The following is a 24,350-nucleotide window of genomic DNA, read 5'->3' as shown; positions in this document are numbered from 1 at the left end:
CACTATGAAAAGGTTTAACATCAATCCAAGCTCTTGGGAATCTACATCATCAGATCATAACACCTGTTGACAATTATTACAACAGGGCATGTCATTTCTCGATAGGACTGTGCAAGACATGCAAAAGAACTCCACCTCAGAAGGAAAAATTCTCAGACTCATGAAAACGGAAGTAGACTGGCATGTGGCTATTGTAATCAACTGTGCAAATCCAATATTGGACACATAAGCCATGAAAAGTTGCAGATCCAGGCACAACTCAGATTGTCACTGCTGCTGCTTACCACCGCCTCTCGAGATGCATGGGCCATTATTTATATATAAACAACACTGCCCTAGAAACCAGGACTGCTGTGGCAACCTGAGAGACTAGGCCACTTGGACCACCCAAGCTCTACTTCAGGGGTCTCAAACTCAGTTTACTTTAGGTGGTCCTCAAATCCTCTTAGTAGGCCAGACAGTGCCCCTCTCTGCCAGGGCTCTGGGGGGCAGGGTGTTCCTCCACACATTCCCTGGCCCCACTTGCCAGCCCACATGCTTCCCTCCTCCCAACCATCTTATGGATGGAATGATCCCCCATATTCAGGTTTGCCTGCAGAGTCCAGGGAACCAGGCTGGCCTGGGAGATGGCAGCGAAGTAGAAACTGCTGCATCATTCTTTGCCCCAGCTCCCACTACCGCAGTGAGCGCAACAGGGCCCAAACCCTCCCATGGCCCTGTGTCAAGCCTCCTGGTAGTCCCCAAAGCCACATCGCTCAGGGGAGGAGACGTAAGGGAAGCAGTGTAATGGGGAAGAGGGCAGAGTGGGGTGGAAGAAGGCAGGGTGAGGGCAGAGCAGGAGTTAGACTTGGGGGAAAAAGGTATTGACATCTCCACCCTTCAGGGCCGCAGGGACTCAAGCCACAGCTACATGCACCCAGATTGTGGAACTGCTCGGGCCATGGATCTGAAACCCTGTTCTAGATAGTCTCATCTCATGCCATTTGACTCCCCTGAATCTTCAGTACTAGGCCCTCAACAGTGGACTGCTAAGCGCAGAATACATGTTGCCAAGAAATCAAGGGTACAGAGCCAGTAGACAATGAAATGAGGGGACCTTGCTGACACCAAACACACCTCTAAGTGACACTTAGGAGAACAACAAAAAACTATGGCAGCACTGGAAGCAATTAACCTAGGCAAAACCAGGACCTCGTGATCAAGTTGAAATTTTCTGTAGTGTTTTATGAGACTGATCTGTGCATCTGTGTCTATGAGTTGTACAGTTACCCACTGGGGAGGGGTGGAAAGGATATTTGCTGCCAGGCTAGACTAAAATGCATAAGTGTGTGTGTGTCTCTCTCTCTATGGACTGCCGAGCCATCAAGAAATGGCTGTTAATCCAAATCAACAAGAGGGTCAGAATTACAATGCAAATTCCAGTGACTCTCCAGGATTTTGCTGCCTTTCGGCAGGAGAGTTAAGAAAAAAAACATTCCTCTCAGTCTTTTGTTCTGAAACTGTCAGGCAGGAGGCTAAGTATGGCATTCTGGAGGAAGCTCTGCTACCTGGGAACTGTGACTAAGGAGGTCACACAGAGAAGGAGACGGAGCCTGAAAATGGAATTTCACTATAGCATAGCTGGGGCTCCAGGCTGACCAGACTAGACTATTAACCTTCATTCCTCTGATCGAAAAAAAAAAATCTTTCAGATTGTGCGTGCCAGGTGACTAATAAATGATTAATCTGGTTTGAAAAGGCTGCCTGTGTTGCTGTAAATACCCACTGAGAACACTTTGCCCTGAAGGCATATGGTGCAAGCCTCTTGCAGGAGTCTAGCTTGGATGGATTCACTGGAGAGAGACAAAGGAAGCTATAACCTAGATTTGAGGACCATAGGCTAGGCTTGTAAAATCCCGTTTAATTGGATAAACCGTTTAAATGTTAAGTTTGACCAGTTAACTGATTAAACGGGGGAAGGGGAGGAAATCACTACGGATGGGCTGGATCAGCCCTCCCATCATATATGGGGTGCCCTTCCCTGCAATGTGTCCCACAGGGCTGGAGCAGCCCCTACCAGTTAACCATTAACATCCCTACCACAGGCCTGACCCAGCAGAATTGTGTGGGTCCTTGGGACCTAACTCACTGAAGGGGAATTCCAAACTGACCGGTTATAAGATGGACATAGCCAGCCCCTGAGAGACTGACACTTGAGTAGTCAGCTTGTCAATGTGCCTGCTATCAGTGATACCCAAGTTAACGGCTCACAATGAGACTATCCCAAGAGAAACAGTTCTCCAGAAAGGGGTTCTCAATCTTTGAGCCCCTCCCTTCCCCCAACATGCTATAAGAAATTGTTTATTACAGCTATGCAACTAGTTTTTGCATAGGAAAGACAGGGCAAGCCTTAAGAGGTAACAAGCAGACCAACTCCCCAGGGGCCCCATACCATGGGGGAGTCCTCCAAAGCTAAGTTCTGTGGTTTGGAGCCCCAGGGCTTCAGCTTTCAGCCCTGGGCCTCAGCTAGGGTTAGGGTTGCCAGGTGTCTGGTATTATACCGGACAGTCTGGTTTGTGCCCTCTGTGCAATGTCTGGTATTTTCTGTTTTTCTGGCTGGGCACCAGATGGAAGCCTGGCAGGGGTGGGGGGAGTGGCTGGGAGGCAGGGCCGCGATCAGCGCTGGGAGCCTGTGGTAGCATGCAAAAGCCTGGTGGGGGCAGGGGTGAGTGGCTGGGAGTCCCAGCCACTCCCCCGCCTGGCTTCTGTATGCAACCACAGGCTCTCAGTGCCCATCGCAGCCCCACCTCCCAGCTGGGAGCCTGTGGTTGCATGCAGAAGCTGGGCAGGGGAGAGTGGCTGTCCCAGCCGCTCCCGCCAGGCTTCTGCCCACAACCAGAGGGAGTCCCAGGCTGGGAGGTGGGGCTGCGATCGGCGCTGGGAGCCCTCAGCTGATTGCATCTGAGGAGTGGCGCCTTGGGGAGGAGGAGAAACCCTGTCCCTGCTCCTGAGCACTGCTCAAGCATGTTGCGGCGCCATAGTCCAGGAGAGAAGCCCGCAGGTGCTTTCTAGTTGCGTGTAGGCACCTTTCATGGGCCCTCAGCCAAAACTGACTGGGGTGGAATTTCAGCTTCTTCCCACTAGGACACCCAAAGACCTGGCTATGGGGGAGTCACCTTCCTATCCATGGTTGCACTCCCCACCCCCACCTTACCATTGTGTTGCCCCGATGTCTGCCTCTCTCTGCTTTGGATAGCAGACGGCTGCTTTGCAGAGCAGGCTCTGCTGCCTCCTGCTTTGTTCTCAGCTTGGTGTCTCTTGGTAGTAGCCACACAGGATGTGTGTTTGGTGTGGGTGGGTGGTTTTTTTTGCCTGATGGTTTACCAAAAAAATACCAACCCCTCCCCCTCTGCTCCCTCCCCCCCCCAAAAAAGGAAAAAATTCTGTTGAGGGAAGAAAAAAAAAAGGGCCCAGCTAAAGTTGACCAAAAACCAATTGTTTTCTGCATTTTTTACACTGGATGGAAAACACAAATGGTGGACACCTGGCAACCCTAGCCCCAGCAAGTCTAACACCAGTCATGCTTGGCAGACCCCCTGAAACGGGCTCACAGCCCTTAAGTAGGCCCCAGACCACTGGTTGAAAATCACTGCTCTAGAAGATTCCACAACTCAAATGCAGGGGGAGTCAATCCTACTAGAAGGAAAACACCACATTTAGAACCTTAACTCCATTTTAAGACAGTGTATGGAAATCCTCTACGGAGCTCCATCTTGTCTCCTAAATTGTAGAATGCTAAGTTACAACACTGCATAAAAGTTTACAAGAAGCAGTGACAGATATTTAGTTTCTAGGTTAAATAGAATAAAAAACAGAATTAGAACTTGATACATTCCGTCCCATTTTATGTTTTAAATAATCTGTCAAGCCTTGAGTTAACAGTATGCAGCCTAATGTGAGATACTGAAAGTGTATGCAGTCATTTCACACTCCTTTTGGTTGTGTGAACAGTGACATATTTAAGTAGCATTATTTCCCATGTTAAATGATAGCATCAACATTTTCATGAAGGCAACATTTTATTGCAATGCATAGAGGAGCATCCACTCTGTTATAAAACAAGACTTTTTTCATTAACCCACATTAATAGTATAGTTTATGCCATAGTTGAGGCTACCAAGAAGTTTCAATTACAACCCAACATGTTCAGGTTCAGATACAAGTCTGTTTTCAACCTAGTTTTCCCACAATAAGTACTTTCCAAATACAAACAAATTAATCTTTGATGATATTTAACCATTAAAATACTGATTGGCTCAGAAGAAAGATGATGAAAAAGCTATGCAAAATAAAGCATGCCACAATGGGAGGAACATGTGAAAGGGGAAAGAGACATGTTTGCATTACTTACGTTACTCCATGCCTGCCTGGTCTTAGAATAAAGCTATTTTAAAAACACCCCGAGAGAGAACTGATACCTGACTTTTGAAAGCTGGAATGTAAATAAGACTTATTTTGAATATGTCCACAGTCCACACTCAGGTAGTAAAGTTAGAAGTCATTGACAAAAAAAAGTCATTCATGAGCATCCTTAGTGGGCATCTAATGTTCACAATAAAGTCCACTAACTGACCCCTTCAAATATTCCTCTGACCCGACCAGCCTCCATGAGAAAAATAAATCTTTGATCCAAGCACAGTTCTCCATCTCCCAACAACAGTCAACACTGGAGTAGACAAAGTTGTAAATATGCAGAATGGTTATTCAGTTTTAGGATGTTCCCAAATGTCAATGAGTTCCAATTCTTCCGTTTATCTAACAAGATCGGCCTCAGTGTAAACAAGTGCCCTGTTGCCTTGCCATGTTCTTAAAATGGAAGATTAAGCCCAAAATCTATATGAATGCAACATAATGCTTATTCTGATAAGAACTAGGAAATAAACACAGCAATTTCAACAGGATTTACATGTCTATATACATTATGGTATACCTTTATACAAGTTAAGGCACATTTTAAAGAAACAGGAAAAGAAAATATTTATGCTCCTCTTGGCTAAGATAGTGTTGCTGCAAACTTTAATCTTGCCTTCAACTTGAAATATAGCCAATATAAAAAAAAGCAGTTCAAAAAGCCATTTCAGGTACTATTCCTGTACCTTTGCTTCCCCCTCAATTTGCCAACTTCACAAATCACATTGTTATTTTAAGAATTTCCTCCTCAATACCTGCTTTGTAGAACACCCACATGAACTGGGATAATTTAACATGAACCTATACAGAGTACTGTCAAAAAGTACCAAGTAAACAAAATAGAAAATATTTTTTCCTCTTTCAGCTGTATTTTGTCTTGTAACATGAAGGATGACTAGTAATGAGAATGTTTTCAAGCAGAGAACATTCTTAGGTTGTCAGTTTTTGCTTAAATAAGATTTGGGGGAGAGAAAAATGAAATGTGACTGCTGACTCTCCCCTGGATGTTAGCAGTTCAGAAAAAAACGTAACCTTGCTTTGTCAGAGAACATGACAATTTGAGAAGCATTACAGTCTTTCTAGTGGATAGAATGCAGGTCCAGGACTTTGGAGGCCTGAGTTCTAGTCTCAGTTCTGCATATGAGCCTGCAGTATGACCTTAGGCAAGTCACATTCCGTTTTACAAAAGGGGAAATGGAGGCACAGAGAGGGGTAATGAAATCAACTTCGTAAGTCTGAGAGATACTTATAAGAGGAAATTTAACAGGACTTGCCTCACCTAGATACCAGTACATTGTACACATTCTGCATAGATGTTAAAGCTAGGGATATAAGCGACAGTCGACCACCCTATAAGTATACATTTATCGTGTAGTCGAGTAGTGACTCAGAGGCAGCAAGGGGGAGGGAAGCGACTATCAGAGAGAAGCAGCAAGGGGAGGGGGCGGGGAGAGAAACAGGAGCCAGTGCTGGGGAGGAGCCAGCTTAACAGGGGAGGCAGAGGTGGGATGGTAGGGGGACCAGGCACGAGCTGGGAATCAGCTGATTCCCAGATGGTGCCTGGTCTCCCTGGCTCTGCATCTGCCTTTTAAATTTAAAAGGCAGAGACGCAAAGTGGTTAGCTCCCAGGGCTGGGAGCAAACCCCACCATGGCTCTGCAGTTCCCCCCTTATCTACTACTCAAGTAGTTGATGGAAATCTCATCGACTACTCGATTAGTGATTAAATGAAATTTAACATCCATTGTTAAAGCTCAAGCAAATAAGCAATTTCAACATGGCCACAATTTCCTATAATTTAAGCACTTGGGCAGCCACTCGGGAGAGATTCAAATGCTGCCTCACTGATTACAAGAGTGCCCACAGGTAGGTTGTGTGTTTCTACTGGCAATACACAATCCTCAGTGCACATAAAAAATTATTTCACCCATAGATGGAAAAAGTCTGCACATGCCTAGAAGAGATTAGAAAGAATACTGAGGACAGTGCAACAATTTATTGCAAGATATGTACATTTGCTTCCAAAACAATACCTCTGTTTTCAAAAGAGTTGCAGCAATCTAAACAGTTTCCTTTGAAGACAGGACACTTCAAAAACTTTTTGACCTGGATGTCATAACAAGCAATCAAACTTCTGGCTTCACAAACTTCTCACAAAGTAAGCTTGTATTTATGAGCCTTGTCCAACTATCATTCCAGTCAACTCTGTGTAACTCCTACTGTACAATAACGCACTCTCCTCTCAATGAAGATTTTAATCAGTATAGACCAGTGGTGCGCAACCTGCAGGTAGAGGGCCGCATTCAGGCCATTGAGGTTCTGCATGTGGCCCATTAGACATTTTGTTTGCCACTGCCCATTCACAGGGTTGCCAGATTTTGCTAGTTTTCATCCACATAGGTTTTGTTTCCTACTAGTATTACAATAGGGACACACACTTAAAGCCAAAGCACGTGAAGTGAGCTGTGTGCTGATGGCACACAACGCTGACAGTAAGAAACATATAAAACAAGTCTTGGAGTTACAGATAAGACTTATTGTATGTGCGTGGAAGTATGAATTAGGATAAGAATTAATCAATATCAATGTATCTGTTCAGTTCATGATATGACAATAGCAAAAAGTGTCAAAATAATTAATGGAACTCATCACCACGTCACTGTGGCCAAAAATTCAGATTCATAAAGAGATCAAACATTTGTATAGCTAACAAGAAGATCCAAAGTTATAAAACATGCTAGCATTAACTATTATAAAATGTAGTAAACCTGTGCTTCACAGTATAAGCCAATCTCTGTACAGTAAAACTCCGGTGGTCCGGCATCCAGTGGTCCGGTACGCCTGATGGTCCGGCACCAACTGCAACCCGGAAGTGCTCCGGCAGCTGCTTCAAGTTGTTAGAGTAATTGATTAACTGCAGCTGGATTCACAGCCGACACGCAGTTAATGTAACTTTCCTCTCTACTGCCGGGAGGGGGGGGCCAGGGGAAAGTAGGGGTCGGTGGGAGAGGGAGCAGGAGGGGGCGAGGGTGTGCCAAAGCAGCCGCATTCAGGACGTTCTGGTCAGTTACAGTCACTCCGGCTGGATCAACAGCCAACACGCAGTTAATGTAATTTTCCTCTCTACTGCCGGGAGGGGGGGGGCAGGGGAAGGTAGGGGTCGGTGGGAGACCCCTCTCCCACCAACCCCTACCTTCCCCTGCGCCCCCCCCCCCCTCCCAGCAGAAGAGAGGAAAATTACATTAACTGCGTGTCGGCTGTGGATCCAGCCGGAGTGACTGGAACTGACCAGAACGCCCTGAATGCGGCTGCCTGCCTGTCACCGCCTCTCCTCTTCCGCTCGCAGGCTCTGCCTCCCTGCAGCAGGAGGGAAGGTTTGGCACACCCCCGCCCCCTCCTCCACTTCTCCTTGGAAGAGACCCGCCCCTGCCAGAATACCTCCTGATAATCCGGCATTTCTGATAATCCAGCACCACCTGGGTCCCAAGGGTGCCAGATTATCGGAAGTCTACTGTATATGGAAAATTAGGAGACCAGTCATTGCACACCTATGAGATCCTATATGGCAGTTAGGGATGTAAAATCCCAATCAGTCTAATGTTAGGTTAATTGAATAAGCGGGATCCAGGTGGGGGGCTGCTCCAGCTTATCTGCAGCAGCCCTCAGTCTGCAGGACTCCTGCTCCCAGCCCTGTGCTGGCTGCCAGCTCCCATTCTGGGGCTGCCACTAGCTCCCATCAGAGCAGCCCCTGTGGTGCACCTGGGCCCACCATGGAGAGGAGCTGCTCTAGACAAGAGCAGACCCTGTCCACAGTGAGCTGCTTTTCCAGGCTCTATCAGTTAGCTGGAACTGGTAGCCATCACCTGTTAGGTTAACTGGTAAACGTTACCTTTTTCACATCCCTAATAGCAATTGCTATCAGGGATTTGGAGCAATCAAATTTTTGAATTGCTCCGCTCCAGCACCAATAGTGACTACTTCAGCTCCACTCCAGTTCCGCTCCGACAAATTAATTTTTAACTATACAATAGATAATTCATATAAATGTTTATAAATTGCAAGTTAATGAAATTTTGCAGTAAAATTATTCAAAATATTTTCTGAGTTTAATTAATCTCAAAAACGCTTTAATATAGATATATCAATGAAAGTTGGTACATGCCGTAGCATTAATACATGCTATCACTGTTCCACAAAATTACTTCCCAACAATTAATGAGGCTACTCACCTAACCTGACAAGGGTGGGAGCAGTCTGCAGTGTTGCCGGATGCCTGATAATTATCTGATTCTTTAATACAAAATTACAAAGTTTTGAGATGTTTTATCTGTACATTAAATCTTGATTCCGGCCGAAGTGAAAATAACTGACATATTACGTAAAGTAGATATTAATATCAATTGTTATTAAATCTGAAATTCTGGCACCTTTAGGACTTTCTTGCGAAAATATTCATTTTGGATTGAAAATTTTAAAAAATGGGAGCAGTCAAGATTTTCTGTGCTCCAGCTCCACTCCAGCTCTGGGCAAAAACCTCCCGCTCCACTCCAAAGCCCTGATTGCTATGTTCCTATAATGGTCAGGAAAGTGAATGCAAAGAATTCAACAGACCTTTCAGTTGCAAAAAAAAAAAAAAAGCAAAAAAAAAAAAAAAAAAAAGGATTAGCCCTGAATTACACAGTCTAGGAGGACATACTTCATTCTGATTGATACAACTGAAATTACTTTGAAAGCATTTTAATCCACACAGTTTTAGAAAAATAATTTTGCTGGTTCTTTAAAAAAAAAAAAACACACACACATTGGTGCAGAGGTACCATATAGCATGGCACATGTCATGTAATACCTCTAATTCCACATGTTTCCTGGCTGAGGTATGAGCACAGATTCTAATACCAGGTGGATGCAATCTATAAATCTTTCAATGATAGCATATCATTGTGGACTTTTCTGAGTGTACACGAAACCTCATACTTCACACTGGATGGCAATCAGCTGATGAAAGGTGTATATAGTTTACAGAACCATGTAAGCTCTGCTGAAAAGCCTCATCTACTGTAAAAGTGAGGGACATTTCGACAGTGATTTTACACTTGGGAATTTACAACAGACTTGTGTCAAGTATGACAGTTTACACCCAGCAGATAAGTCACCAGCAGCCTGACAAAAAAAATAAAGCCAGAACCCCTTAGATGAAATTCAGAGAGAACAAGGTCAGTAAATTTACATTTCATTATCAACTGTTTGCTAGAGTTACATGCATGTGAGAAGACTATTCTAACATTTTAATTTGCTAATATAGATTCTACCACTGGGGGAACAATAGGAATGCTGGCAAACCCAACATTTCCAAGCAACATTTCTAACTGTCATTTAGACCAGTGTTTCTCAACTTTTTTTTTTTTTAATAGAGTACCCCTTCAAAAAAACAAACAAAAAAGTATCCCCAGCACCTACAGTTTTCAGACACACCATTTTTTCCTCTACTATTGCAACACATTTGTTTAAACAACTTAATCTTAGCTGGGTAGGTGATGAAATTTTGGGGTGTAAAGAGTACAAAAATAATAAAGTGCTGTAAAACAAAGCAAAAATTCAGTTTTCTTCAAATTTCAGCTGTATTGACATACCTCCTCCCCAGACTTCTTGAGTACCCCAAAGGGTACTCATGCCTCTGAATGGAAACACTGATTTGGACTAGTTCTGAGTGGGATTAGATGGTATGTTAACTCCAGCAGCCACATAAGACTTGCTCACACTAGACTAGTCACTGTTGCAAGCACCAGCAGAGCTACATTGTATAAGTGGGACTGGAAAATATTTTGGGGGAAAAAACTGAAGATACAGATAGTTGCTATACATAGCTATTTTCCCAGCTCAGCTTTCCAACTTATTTTGAAAACTAATTTTAATAAAACAGATCAAGAATTTATTTTAAACTAGCCAATTAGCCCATCGTAGGACGGGATTTTCAGGTCTCTCCTCCACATCGGTCTTCTCTCCTGAGCCTCCTGCCTCTCTATCTCTTTCTCTTCTCCTCCCCCCTCTCACTCGGGGGACCGCAGACCCCAAATGGCCGTTTGGGCGCCACACTCCCTGTGCTGCATGAGGGGTGTGGAGCCCAAACGCTTGCTTGCGCCGCTTGCTCCCACGCAGCGGCCCAGCTGAGCAGCACAGAAGTCAGCCAAGCACCACGGCAGGAGGCGAAGGGGGGGGGCGGGGTGGTGACATTCACGGCCAGGCCGTACGTCACCGACCTGCCACCCTTCTCCTCCCACCGTGGCACTCGGCTGACTTCTGTGCCGCTCAGCCAGGCCGCCACAGGGTAGCAAGTGGTGCAAGCAGCCGTTTGGGCCCCACACTCCCCATGCAGCACAAGCCGCCCAGAGGGAACAGCCAACATTTCAGGCAACAGCACCCCCCAGAGGGAACAGCCAGCATTTCAGCATTACAGACTCAGACACTGGGCTACTATATATATGATTCAGTGTCCCTTGAATATACAAGTTTAACTTAAATAAACAGTTTTACCTTTTCTATGTCTATTTTCCTGCACAGGGACTTTTTTTTTTTTACTAATATGTCCCCACTGGGAACCTTCAGTTCAGCTCTGACAAGCAGGACTTTAGATGGCCAAGAATGTTTTAGATGCAGTTAATGCTCCTACTAATAGTACCACCACATGACCTAGAGGTATCTAGACTGGAAATTCATGCAAAGATTTCCTAGTATAGGCAAAACTTTAGCTACTGATGCCCATAGTAAAAAACCCAAGGTTTTCTCTATAGTTTTTGTTGGCTTACAACTCATAAAAAGTTGGCTTACCTTAAGAAATACAGAAGGAATCTTTTGGCTCTGCTATAATGCTTCTGTGGGAAAAGGCTGCTAGCCTCTTATAATGGGTTCAGAATTGGTATGTATAGTTTACTCTTTTCCTAAAAGCATTAGCTGCTTCCTTTACTTCAGCTTGGCAAATATTTTGTTATCAATAATGTATTGAAAATATGACAACTGAACAGAAATAAATGCGCACTGGGCAAATTCTGTTTGCCTATGACTGAAAAACAACTTATCTAATTTAGCAAAGAGGAAAGGACAAATGTTGAAGGGGCTCGGGAGAAAAGACGACTGCACATGCAGTGATTACTCACAGTGATTAAGACATACTGTGATAAAATAAAGTCTGAGACCCAAGCTACAACAAACAGTAATTTACAAATAGACTCCAGGGATTTTGCAAAGCCTCTCTTATGTGGTCTGAAGAGTGGGTAAGGTAGCAGTTTTACAAGCTGTTGTTATATGCTTAAAACCATATCAGTCTATTGCTTCTTTTTATTCAACTTGCTTAAATGAGACTCACCTCTAAGAGCTATGGAGCAAGTTCTTTTCAGATAAAGAGATGGTTGGTCTCTCTCCAAGGCCGTGTTATTTAATTTTCATTTTATCAGTGCAGTACATTTTAAATAAAGTAAAAATGCTACAGGAAAATATAATACCAGGGCAACCCAAAGCTTTGACACTGCATCAAAATGTACAACATTAATATAATATTGCCCGCTAGTACAGGTTGGACATGCCTAGTCTAGCACATTGTGATCTGAGCAATCCCGAACAAGGGAGTTTGCTGGACCAGGGCAGGCCTCTGGCTCTCCCAGGGCTTCTCTCCTGGCAATGGCCCCATTCAGTGTGCTGCCCCCTAGCCTGCACCTGCTGGGCTCTGCTGTCCCCCCCAACCAGACACCAGTGGCAACCTCTGAGACCGGGGTTTTCTGGTCCACAGAGGTTCAACCTGTAATTAGAAATATGCAGTGCTGCTGTAGCCATGCTGGTCCCTGAAGAGCTTTGTAGAAGCTCAAAAGTTTGCCTCTCACCAACTGAAGGTGATCCCATACAATATGCTACCCCACCCACTCTCAGTTTTGCTAGTAATTACAAAATGTTGACAAACATTTTACTGCCTCTTGGACTAAGGCTTACAACACTTAACTCGTTTTACACACACACACAGTTGCATTCTAATAAGAGCTTAAAACTGTTACAAAAGTGGGGTTAAATTTTAACTCTGATTCAAGAATAAAGTTAAGATTGAGCCAGCCACTGTTTTTTCCCCTCATTCACACAACTATTAATAAATTTACTTTCCTAACCTTAAATATCAATTTTATTCAAATGCATGCTAAAGCACCTAATACTGATGTGTACATCACTGCTTTTAAGTGTAGCATCTCTTGCAATAATTTCAGTCATTCCACTTATATGGTGCTACATGCAACACACACACACTTCTAGTATTAAAATCTAGTATTAAAAACCCACAACATGTAAACAATGCTTAGTGAGATGCAGATTCTACAACAGTTCAAGATGCCTTTTGACAAATCATCTAACTCAGGAAACAGTGTAGTCTAGTGGACAGAACAACTGAACTGGGTGTCAGGAGGCCAGGTAATACTAACTTTTCACATCTGCCATGCTACCTTGAGCAAATCACTGCACTTAAGTGTATCTTTCTGCAAGCCTACCTGTGTCATCTTGTCTATTTAGACCATAGGCTCTTCAGTGCAAAAACTGTCTATGCATCTCCACACAACACCACTCAATGGGTCCCCAATTTAATTTGAAGGCTCTATATAAGTAACAAAAGATCACTGGAAACCATGCACCCAAGTATCCAGGATTAAAGATGATACAAACAATCTGCTGTGAAAAGTCTGCAGGAGACAGAATAGCTCAAATACCGATAGCAACTTGTTTCCAAGTTCTGAACCATTTGAACACCTACAATTGTTTATAAGGCTTCTTCAAAGAAGCCAGCTTGCAGCTGAATTTGTTAAAGTAATTTAATCTCTAGCCTAAAAATGAAGGTTGATGGCAATCTGTTGTGAGTAGGTCTTAAAAGAGCTTTGCTAAGTGTGGTCAAATGAAGCATATGAAGGGTCTGCCAGCCACTATGCATGGCTACATCAACAGGGGACTTCTGAACATTTCCCACAGTTGGCAGATCTCACAACAGTATGAGAACTCATGAAAGCTTGATATCCTCATTTTTGCAACCATAATTAAACAGAGCTCTGTGGAGGTGCAGGCAACCTAGAAGCTAACACCAGCAGCGAGCCTACATCAGTACACCACTGCTAGCCAAAGCACTGCACAGCAAGGTGGGAAATCGTCCAGACGCAGCGGTGTCAATAAGGCTTACAAGAGAGACTGTGTCGCCTCCTTGGAGTGAGTGCCCCATACACCTGCCCACCAAGGTAGCTCCCCAAACCTCCAGGGCCCCCCACGTCCCAACAGCTCCGGCCGCGGGGAAGTGGGGAGCCCCAGGCAGGAGCGGGTCCGGTGAGGAGGCGGCAGGTGAGGTCCACGTTACAGGCAGCCCACAAAAGCCTGCGGCTCCGGCCGAGGGGGGCTCGGGCGCACAGGGTGACAGAGCCCCCGGGCACGACGCTGCCGCAGGGCCCGGCCCGCTCACCCCGCCGCTGACCCCTGCGCGCCAGAGCGCGGAGCCCGGACCGCCGCGAGGCCCTGCGAGCGGCCCCACAGGCGAGCGCAGCCCCGGGAGACAGCCCCCCCGCCCCAACCCCGGCCCACTGCCCCTCACACAGCCCCCGCCCAGGGCCGGCCGCTCCGCCCTCGCCCCGGATGGGGTACCTAGCGCCGGCAGCTCCTCCGCGCCTCCCCGGCCGGGCGGGCTGGGGCCCCGGGCGCCGCTCTCCCTGCGCCCCCGCCGGCGGCTCCGCCCTCCTCGCCCGGCCGCTTCCCCTTCGCTCCCACTCTGAGGGGAAAGGGAGGGGCGGGCCGCACCGGAAGCAATCCCGGAGAACCAATGGGAGAAATCCGAGCGGCACACTACCACTTCCGGGGCACCGCGGCGCCGGAGACTCCCTAGCAACCGCGTTCCGTTACTATGCGGAAGTGCACCCGCTGAAGTGCTGGCACTACCGTTGCGCCGGAGGGAGCAGAGCCAACTGCTGCCCATGCATGTAACGGCCGGCCCCCCACCCGGCTGGCGGGCACGCGCTGCAAAGGGGGCTCCAAGGGGACAAGAGTCGGCGTTTTCATTCCTGCGTCACAGCAGCGGAGCCCCGTGCCCGTCTGACCGGGCGGTGCGCGGCCAGCCTCGCGCCCTGCTGGAGCCATTTCTCCGGGCAGTGATCCGGGGAGCGGGGAGTTTCCTTACACTTAAGTGACCGCCCTGCTGTGATTGACCGGGGGCAGCAGTACCCTGCGGGGAGCCCGGCCCCGGCGTGGTTGCGTGCGGGCTGCTCGCTCGCCCACCGAAAGTTGCTGCTGTGCGGATGCAGGTCACGCTGAAGAGTACAAAGCCAAAGCCAGAGGCAGAGAAGAGCTTCCCCCTTCGGCCAACAGCAGGTTGAAGGGAGCCCTTGCCCGAATTCCCCTGCTCTGGGAATTGTAGACTCACTGGAACTGCCCCATGGCGGGAAAGTCACTCCAGGGCCGGGGAGGCGTCAGCTCCACAGCAAAGACCCGGTTTTGACTAGTATCTAAATGTTAAGAGTTTTATGGACAGGTTCAGTTGGGATGACTGGAGCCTGCAAACAAGGGGGTATAAGGAGGGCCATCCCCAGAGATGCCCAACGAGTACATAAACTGCAAGGGGCACTTCTTGATGGTGCTACAGGCTCTGGTAGATCACAAGGACTGTTTCACCACCAACATGGGATCATCAGGAAAGATGCATAATGCACACATCTTTAAGAACTCCTGCCTTTTCAGAAAGATGCACACTAGAACTTTTTCCTAAGACCAGAAAATCAGAATCAGAGTTGGAAATGCCCATAGTGATCCTCAGCAACCCAGCCTAACCCTTGCTGCTGTGGTTCATGAAGCCATAGATAGCCTGGATGGCAGTAAGGAGCAGTTCAACTACAGGCTGAGCAAGTGCAGAATGGAGGTTGAATGTACTTTTGGGCATTTAAAGGAAAGTTTTGGAGTCCACTGACTAGTTTGGACCTCAGCAAACACAACATGCCCTTGTGATGGCAGCCTGTTGTGTGCTCCATAATCTTTGCCAGAGCAAAGGGAAAAATTATGTGACCAAGTTGACCTCTGCCTCACTTAGAGATTTTTGAGCAGCCTCACTCCAGGGTAATAAGAAGAGCATAATGCAGAGCAGTGCAAATCAGACAGGCTTTGAAAAAAAAGTTTAAATAGCCAGTGTATCTCAATTAGGTGCCCCTATCTTCACTGTGTTTGCCTACATCCCTGGAGTATCCTTTGGCCCCCAGGCAGTTTGTGATCTGCACATAAATATTGGCATTCCTTTTGCTGTTTTGAAGCTCAGACACACAAACCAACAAACTCTCCCAAATATATAGTGGATAAGTATCCTTTTTTCCACCCCTACTCCCTCTGGACTTACAGATGTCTTGAGCCCCATCTCTGACCCCTTATTGCCTCCTTGTGGTCATTCTGCAGTATTACTTTCCCTCCTACCCACCCCTCTTTTTTATTTTATGAGAAACAAACAATCAGATTCCACACACATCTCATTATTTTTGCACAACCAAGCCCAGATCTTGCTTTAAGTCATAAGAGGAAGCTTCATACCAAATTTGGTGGTCCTAGCTCTTCCTATTTAGGAGGAGTTCTTGAACAGACTCACAGATGGACACACATACGTTTTTTAAAGAATATACTAAGTTTATTGTAAGATATCCTACAGTTGAAACTTGCAGGCAGTCTTGAAGTGTCCCTTAACAGTATCCTATTAATATGCATTATTTTCCAAGAAAAAAATGACATTTGCTTCTAATCAACAGGGATTGGCTATGATACAAGAGGCAAAAAATTCTAGTCAGAAACTCAGGGATCTGCAAAATAAGGATGCAACTGATTGACGAACCGCTATAATTCTCTCTGACTGGAGGCAATTGTTACTTTGTCATACAAACTGTTATGCCATGTACACACACACAAAAAAGGTAAAGTTAGCAAATTTCACAAATCTGTTGAAGCTACTTCTTCAGCGTCTACAAGTTAACTAGAAGTTGAAAGACAACTTTTAAAGAAAAACGTATTCTACATCTTGATGTTGCTTATGAGTTAATTGTCTTGCACAATCAACTTGCGTCACAGAAACAAACTTTATTAGTACAGGCAGTCCCTGGGTTACGTACAAGATAGGGACTGTAGGTTTGTTCTTAAGTTGAATTTGTATGTAAGTCGGAACTGGTACATATTGTAGGGGAAACTCTAGCCAAACATTTCTCCAGAGCTCAGTTTTATTCTCCCACACCTCACTTCCCTCAGTCCTTTATTCTCAAGCTGAGGTGTCTGCTGAGAAAAGCCGCTCCGGGTCTCCCTGATCTGCTGGGGGGGTGGGGGGGCGCGCCCTAGCTTCACGTCTCCCTGGTCTGCTGGGGGGAACAGCTAGTGTGGGGTTGCCTCACCCCCTTTGTAAGTAGGGATCCAATGTAAGTCGGATCCATGTAACCCGGGGACTGCCTGTACCTGTAAAATTTCATCAGATCTCCTTCTGTACATTGATGAATAAGTGTTCTTTTGTATTAACAGCCTAGTTTACGAGGAGGAGCTGGAAAGTTAATTTCTCAGTAGTACATATAGCAAAGAACCTAAGCTCAGATATACTTGCTCAGCCTAGATACCAGTGACAAGAAATTCTTGCTTCAGTTGGAAATCTGTAGAAAAAAACCCAAAATGGATTTAAATTTTGCTGACCTTTTAAAATGCTCAGTTTAACTTCAGAAGAGTGGTGATGGTGTCAGGACCTTCTGACATGCTCATAATATTGGCTCGTTTCAGAAATACGGTTTTCATTTAATCAAAGTGAATAGTTTAAAACAGAAATTTTAGTAAATTTAGTAAACTAAAGCTCATAAAGGTCCATTACATGTGATAATTGTATTCTTTATGACAAAGGTGAATTCCACTTCCTGCAGGGAATGGCTCAGCAATTTTTCATTAAAAAAAAAAAGAGACTTCTAGACAGGAAGTAGCTAGGGTTCATCCAAAGGTGAGCAGGAAATCTTCACAGAAATACATTTGGCCCATAGAAGTGAATGGGACTTCAATCACATATGAAGGTATATGTGACCCATGTGACCAAGTGATGACATAGCTCAGCTGCAAGTTGATTGGCTATAATTATGTAATAATAGCAGCAAAGCTGATGGGCTATACGTTATGTAAATGAGCTCAAATTGTATATAGACAGCTAGCAGGCTACACATTGAATGTTATATTGTTACATGTTTAATTGCTAGTGGTAGATGTAATAAATAGTTATCTGCTTATTAGTGATATTACATTTCTATAAAAAGTATTAAATGAACAATTGTTATATGTAATCAACATATTAGATTATATGTTGAGAGAAATGGTGAAATACAAGTCAGTAATTTGAATGCTGAGCAACTGAAAGGGGATCCATACTCCCTCCCAGGGGATCCATCCCCTCTTTCGCCTCAGTTCCCTAGCCAGAGCTCTAATAAGAACATAGCAGTAAGGATATATTACTGACACCTGACCAAGATGGTGGTACTTGGGGAGATGAGAGATGCCATTAAAATTTAAAATTCAGTAATAATGGGGGATTTCAATTATATTGGCTGGGTAAGTGTCTCCTCAGGATGGGATTCAAAGATAGTTTCTGACACTTTAAATGACTTATTGAAGCAGCTAGTCCTGGAATGCACAAGAAGCAATTCTTTAGGATTTACACCTAGGTGAAGTATAGCCTCTAGTACAAAAGGTGAATATAATTGGACCGCTTAAGTATCTCTCCTTTGTGCTATGAAGTATTTTGGACCCCTCTTATTTTTATTTCCAAACTCTGCCCTGATCATCATGACAGGACAAGGTCAGGCACTTCAACAGATTTCAATGAAGATACCAACTCAGATTTTTTTGTGGAATACTTCCATTTAATAGAAAAAAAATCAGACTGCCTTTCAGACAGTAAAGCACAAATATGGTACCAGTTTTCAATAGCACAAGCAGCACACTAGAGTGGAATCATTAGGGAAGCCAAGCCATTTAAGTAAGTTGATAAAAAGACTTAAACAGTGCTATATAATGAATGCTAAGCTCCAAGAGATATATATTAATTTTAAACCAGAAATTCTTGCAATCACTCGAACTTTTGAAATAGTTCTGAGGATGATTGAGTAGAAAGCCTATTACTTTATTTAAAGTTCTGTACAATAACTAACAAAAAGCCATCAATGTAAAAAAAGATATATACAAAATGTACAAAAAAAGCCGAACTCAAGTACAGGAAATGCAGTCAGTAAGAAACAGAGGTAGGAGATAATCATTTATTCATCTTCTGAGGATGCACCATCTTCTGTGGGATCTGGAGTCAGGGGACGAGCTCTGTAGGGAAACATGAGAATTTTAACTTTCAAAGCAAACCAATGTAACTGAGAAATATGCTGGTTGAAAGGTTTCTGTAACAGTGCTCTTCAGGGATTCTCTACACACAAGACTAATAATGTAGACTACAAGAATTAATGGTCCTTAATAGATCAGAGTTTTCTTTTGTACACCAGTGAAACACAAGGAATCCTCAAATTAGTATACAGTAGCCAACTCACTCTTTAGCAAATGATCAGCCAAAAGTAAAAGCAGCTTTAACTAGCTTGCGTTCAGAGTTCCTAAGAAACCTTTCCCCTTTGGAAGTTCAGTCAAGTGCAAAAGATTTCTTGGTGGCAGAATTGGTTGTGTCATCTTTCCTTCTTTAGTTAGATGACCACACACCCACCTTCCAGAGCCTGTGGAGCTGAGAGGCCATCAACTGAAGTTTCAGGTCTGATCATAATAAGCAACTGGGAAAAAGGGGAGGAGGGCTGCAGCAGCCTCCAGTGGGAATGGGAAGAGAATGGTTTATGACTAAAACATGATTCTTGATTCATTCAAAGGCAAATCCGCAGCACAGAGCATTCAGATTAAGAGAGAAGAAGAAGAACACACTGTCCAGCACCTTAAGATGACAGGGCCTTGAAGCTGGATCAAAAAGAAACTCTACAGGGTAAAGTCTCACCCTGTCCTTCCCATATTGCCAAACAGACTTGGTGTGAAGAAGGCTGGGAACCATTGGTATACAGCAAACTTCTCTGCCTACAAAAAGATATGGGGAAGGTTGCTGGGAGATAAAACAACAGAATGGTGATGGATCTGCACTTCAGTTATCCTTAAAGCTCTAGATTAAAGCCTTGCCTGCTAGAAGTCATGGTCTTCCCCCACCTCCCCAAGACCCAAAATATGGTTTCTGCACCTAGCCCACTCCTAGATCTCCAAAGGAAAATAAAACAACTCCCCTTCACAGAGTTAAGCTTCACACAGCTGATTTTATAGTATGCCAAAAAATACGAATTCTGTAGTCAGCTGAAATGTGAACTAGAGAACACAGCACTTCAGGTCTGACATTCCAAATACACAGATATTTTCCACAGATTTCCCCAGAGTACAGATCAGAATTACACCAAGTTAGATCAGCAAGACTCTACAGATTAAGCATGTTCACAGCAAAGACTAACTGCTACTTGATCTGTTTTCAGTTGCCTCTGGAAGTCAGTGGATTCAAAGGTCATGTTTTTATATAACGAGATTAGTAGCCTTTACAGATTAATTCACAAAGAGTTGAATGCACTCCTATTAAAAGGTGCCATTAACTGCTAGACTTTACTTTTCGGAAGACATGATCTTAATCTTTCAGGGACTATATGCTCCTTGAACAGTGAGCAATTTTTACCTTTTACAACAACAAGGAAGTTCCAAACATACTACAGTTACCAGTATGTTGAAAGTTGCCCTTCTTTGATATTCTACACAGGCATAGCTCCAGAATAAGACTGAACAGGGGTCAGTTTTCATTTACAGTAAAATCTTAGCGCGAACACAAGCAGTTAAACACACCCCTTATTTGGAACCTGAAGCACACAATTAAACAGCAGCAGAAAAAAAGTAAATACAATAAAGTACTGTAGCACTGTGTTAAATGTAAACTACTTTGGTTGGAGTAGTTCTCCATCTGCCCCAGGCAGGAGGCTGCTCCAGCTCTTCAGAGCCTGCCAGAGCAGCCCCTGTTCGTGGGGGGCCGGGCTGCCCCCTCTCCCCAGCAGCCAGCTGCAGAGTAGAGATGTGAAAGTGTAACCATTTACACAGTTAACTGATGAACCTGGGCTCACTGGTTAATATACAAGGTTACAAACAGCCTCCCCCCTAAACACATGCATAAACTGCCTCCTCTGTATCAGCATTTAAATGATGGGGAAAGAGCAGGGGAGCCAATTCTTAAGTCTAATATCTCTACTGTATTTTGTAGAAATTTGTGGAGGTGTTCAACTATACCACAACACCAAACCTACATCAGTAATATGTCATGTTTGCTTCTTTCACAGCCATCCTCAGGCTATTTCCTGTTCTGTCCCCTATGCAGTGACATGTTTAATGCATTCCCATCTCCAAAGCCAAGGCTACTAAAGAAGTCACTCAAGAAAGAGACTATTTTACCTAGGGAAAATAGTTGATGTAGAAGAACCATCACCTTCTTGCTTTCAAAATAAACCATTCTGCAATTTGTTTTGAGCCAAAGAGCAACAATCTAAGCCTTTAACAGAGTTAGATATTAAAGCCATTGAGGCACTCTCTAGTCTTTTGACTGATTAGGTATACAGGAGTAACAGACTGGCTCACTTCAGTGATCTTTGCCTGTAACAAATGGTCATTAAACAGAAGAGTGCCCCAGAACTGCAGGCTGCATCAGGCAATATATTGAGAAGATATCTATCTTACGATAGCCTCTGTGTTTCTTCTAACAGAAAAGAGAACTTTTGCATTTCTTTCTGAATTAGAGGTTTGTTTCTTCTGGAAAGTGTCACACAGGCACAGAGATGAGGTAGAGTGTGGGGAGAAGTCATGCCAATCTTTAATGCCATAGTATTCAGTTGAGAACTAAAATTAAGAGATATTATTTGATTTTATAATTTCTTCTCCATAACCAACAAAAATGGATGCTTACTTCTTAGTTAGTCTTCCTATTCCGCTGCTTCCTGCCTCTTCATCATCAGGCATCTGGTTCTCTTTCTCTGACTCTCTTGAGGACTGCCTGAAGAATTCACCAATGCCTTTTTGCCAAGTGGGTGTTGGTCTCACACACACAGGATTTCCACCAGCATATTTGCTTTCAACTACAAAATAAATTAGTTTATCAAGCTAGCCGTGTAGCCACAGTCTCAGCTACCCTTGATAGGTCTCCTACCTCAGTGAGAAACCAAAATACATAGCTCATCACTAGCAAATACCGCAACACCTTACTTACTGCAGTGGTTTTCAAACTATGGGTGGAGGAATGTCAGGCACTGAGTCTTGCTCCAGGGTGATCAGGTGACCAGTGGGGGTGCTAAGTCAGGCTACCTGCCTGCCCCCGCATCAGACTACGCTGTGCCCCGACAGCAGCCGCCAACAGACCTGCTCCAAGTTGGGGGGTGAGATTGCACACAAGGCTCAGTGCACTGCCCCGGCCCCCAGACCTGCCACACTCCCAACTAGCTAGAAACCCGCTGCTGGCTGCTTCGGGGGGCAGCATGGTCCGCGGTGCCGGCACGGGCAGGAAACCGCCTCAGCGCCCCCGCCTGCACTGGGAGCCCCCCGCCGCGAGCCCCTCCTAGCCCCCCGCCAACAGCCCAAAGCTCCTCCTCGGCCCACGTTGGTCCGCTGGCCGCAGCAAGCCCGGTCTCGAGCGGGGTCAGCAGGGGAGCGCTGAGCCGCAGCTCCGGGCCAGCCTGGCCGCCCCGCCGCTCCTCCCGGCCGGGGAGCGAGCCCGCCCCGCGCTCACCTTTCTTGGCGGGCGGCGAAGGGCCCGCGTTGGCGCTGCTGGAGCCCAGCGCTTTCCGGGGAGCCCGGGCGGCGACCACTGCAAGGGGAGGAAGCGGTTAGTGCCGGCGAGAGCCCCGACCCCCCCGGCGCCCCCCGCCCGCGCGCGCGCGCACCTTTCCGGTAGGCCCCGCCGGCCCCGCCGTCCGCCTTGGTGCGCACCATGCCCGGAGCTCGGCCCGCGCGCTGCCTGCCGCGCCCAGAGCGGGAAAGAGCCCGCGCTCGCGCCCCCTCCGCCACCACACAGCTTTTCCCGCGCGCGCTCCGCGGCGTGCTCCGATTGGCCGGGAGGCGGGGCCCGAGCCGACCACTCCGCGGTTTGCACGGCAGGCGTGGGCGGGGACTCGCCCTGGCCCCGCCTCCTCATCCCTGCTGAAGCGGGAGCAGCCGCGGCTGGGACAAGCTGACAGCTCGCCCGGCCCCTCCCCGGCTCCGCGGAGCTCGCGCCTGCTGCGCGCCCAGCTGCTGGTGTGCGCCCACTGCTGGCGGCTGCATGGGGGGGTCTCTAGCGCCAGGGGTGCTGGAACAAGCTACGCAGTGGGGGTGATGAGAACCACTGACCGAAGTGTTGATCTTGCTTCTGATGGAACCAATTCAAGCCCCCGCTGTCTAGAGGCTGTCCACTAGACCCCATGGGGGGCTTTGACCAGAATATCTATTGCACAACAGTTTCCCCCACGGACATCCCATTCCAGAATAAAGTCATTCTGTGCCAGTCATTCGTATTGCCAAGCAGGAAGTCCGCACAGGGAGCCGTCGGGGAACAGCTGTTACCAAACAGCTTATTCTACAATAGCTATGCTAGTCAATCTCCCCATATGGACAAGCCCTAGCAGAAAGGCAGCCTGTGCAAAGGCAACCTTCTGGAGATAAATCAATCGAGTGGTGCCCGGTTGAATCTTGTAAACTGACTTAAATAATAGCATTAGCGAAGTGTGGTGGAGGATCTGCTGCTGCCCTGTAATAACTTAATAATGCACATTAGTCTAATTATGGGGATATTTACTCTAAGTATATTGGGTTAGCTCAACAGAGGGCTGTCTGAGGATTTTTGCTACATGGCTAGTTTTCACTAGGATGGATGGATGCCCACCAACTACAAGAGAACAAAGAACTGAAGCTGGGCTTAAAGAGGAACGCTATGAGGAGGTGAAGCAAAATGCAGGACAATGTAGCACTTTAAAGACTAACAAGATGGTTTATTAGATGATGAGCTTTCGTGGGCCAGACCCACTTGAGACAATGGGATGGGGGAAGAGGAACCTATCAGGCTAGACACTCCATGGAAGCTGCAGGGGTTGTCTGGAGAAGATAGGTCTCCTCCCTAGGTCATTGTGCACAGCTGGTAGAGCTTCAGTAAGATGTACATAGGTGGAGATTTTAAAGCAATAAAAAAAACATTTTCTGTGCTGTTTCCTGTTGCTAAACAAATACTACGTGTGGTTTAAACAAAGCAGCCTTGTGTTTTGTCACAGTCTACCACATAAGGGAAGAAGTCAGTTGGATTTGCCGAGTTATAGTTAGTACACAGGGTGCTGCAGTCCAGATCCTGGTCTAAAATTGCGAAATTCTCCTCCAGGAGAGGTGAAGGCATTGGGCCTGGCCCAGTAGGGATGCACTTGCAGAGAGCTTAGGGGAGGCAGAGATGCAGCTATCTCTGTAACCTTTATAGGTGTGAACTGCCAGTACCAGCCTCTTTTCAGTGGGGTGGGGAGCTAAGATAGGTTAGACTCCTCATCATGAGCCCCCTCCCCCCCGCCCCCCCGCAATATGGTCCCATCTCTCTGGCCTTCCTCAAGTAAGTGCCAGCCCCCAGCCAAGTCCAAAGCCAGTGCAGGGCAGCTGCTCTGCAGGCTGTTGCCATGGTGCAAGAAGCTGCAGGACTCCCCCATCTCCTCCTCCTGCTGCCACGGTTCAGGGCGATGCCCTTTGACTGCCCACAGCTCAAAAGAGCTGCCCAGGCAGAGGGGTTTGGGCTTCAGAGCCAGGAAAGCCCTTGGGCAACAGGAGCCTGGGCTGGAGCAGGTCACTCTGGGCAACAGT

The 24,350-nt window shown here is 46.1% G+C and overlaps 2 protein-coding genes and 1 long non-coding RNA gene across 10 annotated transcripts in view; 1 reads left to right on the top strand and 2 right to left on the bottom strand.

Annotated features, from left to right (window-relative positions):
• CSNK1G1 (casein kinase 1 gamma 1) overlaps positions 1–14,251 on the bottom strand; it is a 171,008-nt gene extending 156,757 nt beyond the window's left edge. For 2 of the 8 annotated variants that reach the window (XM_075897481.1, XM_075897482.1), the window contains exons 1-2: positions 14,100–14,236; positions 8,678–8,732 (exon numbers count right to left, since the gene is read on the bottom strand). The gene's annotated coding sequence lies outside the window, so the exon portion shown is untranslated. Of the gene's footprint in view, positions 1–8,677; positions 8,733–14,099 lie in introns of all 8 variants that reach the window. The other 6 variants (XM_075897479.1, XM_075897485.1, XM_075897484.1 and 3 more) reach the window with 4 other exon arrangements.
• Positions 14,252–14,659: 408 nt separating this feature from the next.
• Positions 14,660–19,485, top strand: LOC142818346 (uncharacterized). Its single transcript, XR_012895813.1, has 4 exons — positions 14,660–14,819; positions 16,232–16,393; positions 19,175–19,239; positions 19,352–19,485. It is a non-coding gene; the product is annotated as an uncharacterized LOC142818346 (long non-coding RNA).
• PCLAF (PCNA clamp associated factor) lies at positions 18,334–22,583 on the bottom strand. Its single transcript, XM_075897489.1, has 4 exons — positions 22,424–22,583; positions 22,270–22,347; positions 21,454–21,622; positions 18,334–18,806 (listed from the first exon to the last, which is right to left on the bottom strand). Exons 1-4 carry the CDS (start codon positions 22,470–22,472, stop codon positions 18,749–18,751), a joined length of 354 nt encoding a protein of 117 aa, XP_075753604.1. The 5' UTR covers positions 22,473–22,583; the 3' UTR covers positions 18,334–18,748.
• Between the last annotated feature and the right edge of the window lie 1,767 nt (positions 22,584–24,350).

This window comes from Pelodiscus sinensis, chromosome 14, assembly GCF_049634645.1.
Source record: "Pelodiscus sinensis isolate JC-2024 chromosome 14, ASM4963464v1, whole genome shotgun sequence".
Classification (NCBI taxonomy): domain Eukaryota; kingdom Metazoa; phylum Chordata; order Testudines; family Trionychidae; genus Pelodiscus; species Pelodiscus sinensis.
The sequence above is the reverse complement of the archived record's forward strand: the minus strand, read 5'-3'. Positions and strand labels throughout refer to the sequence as shown.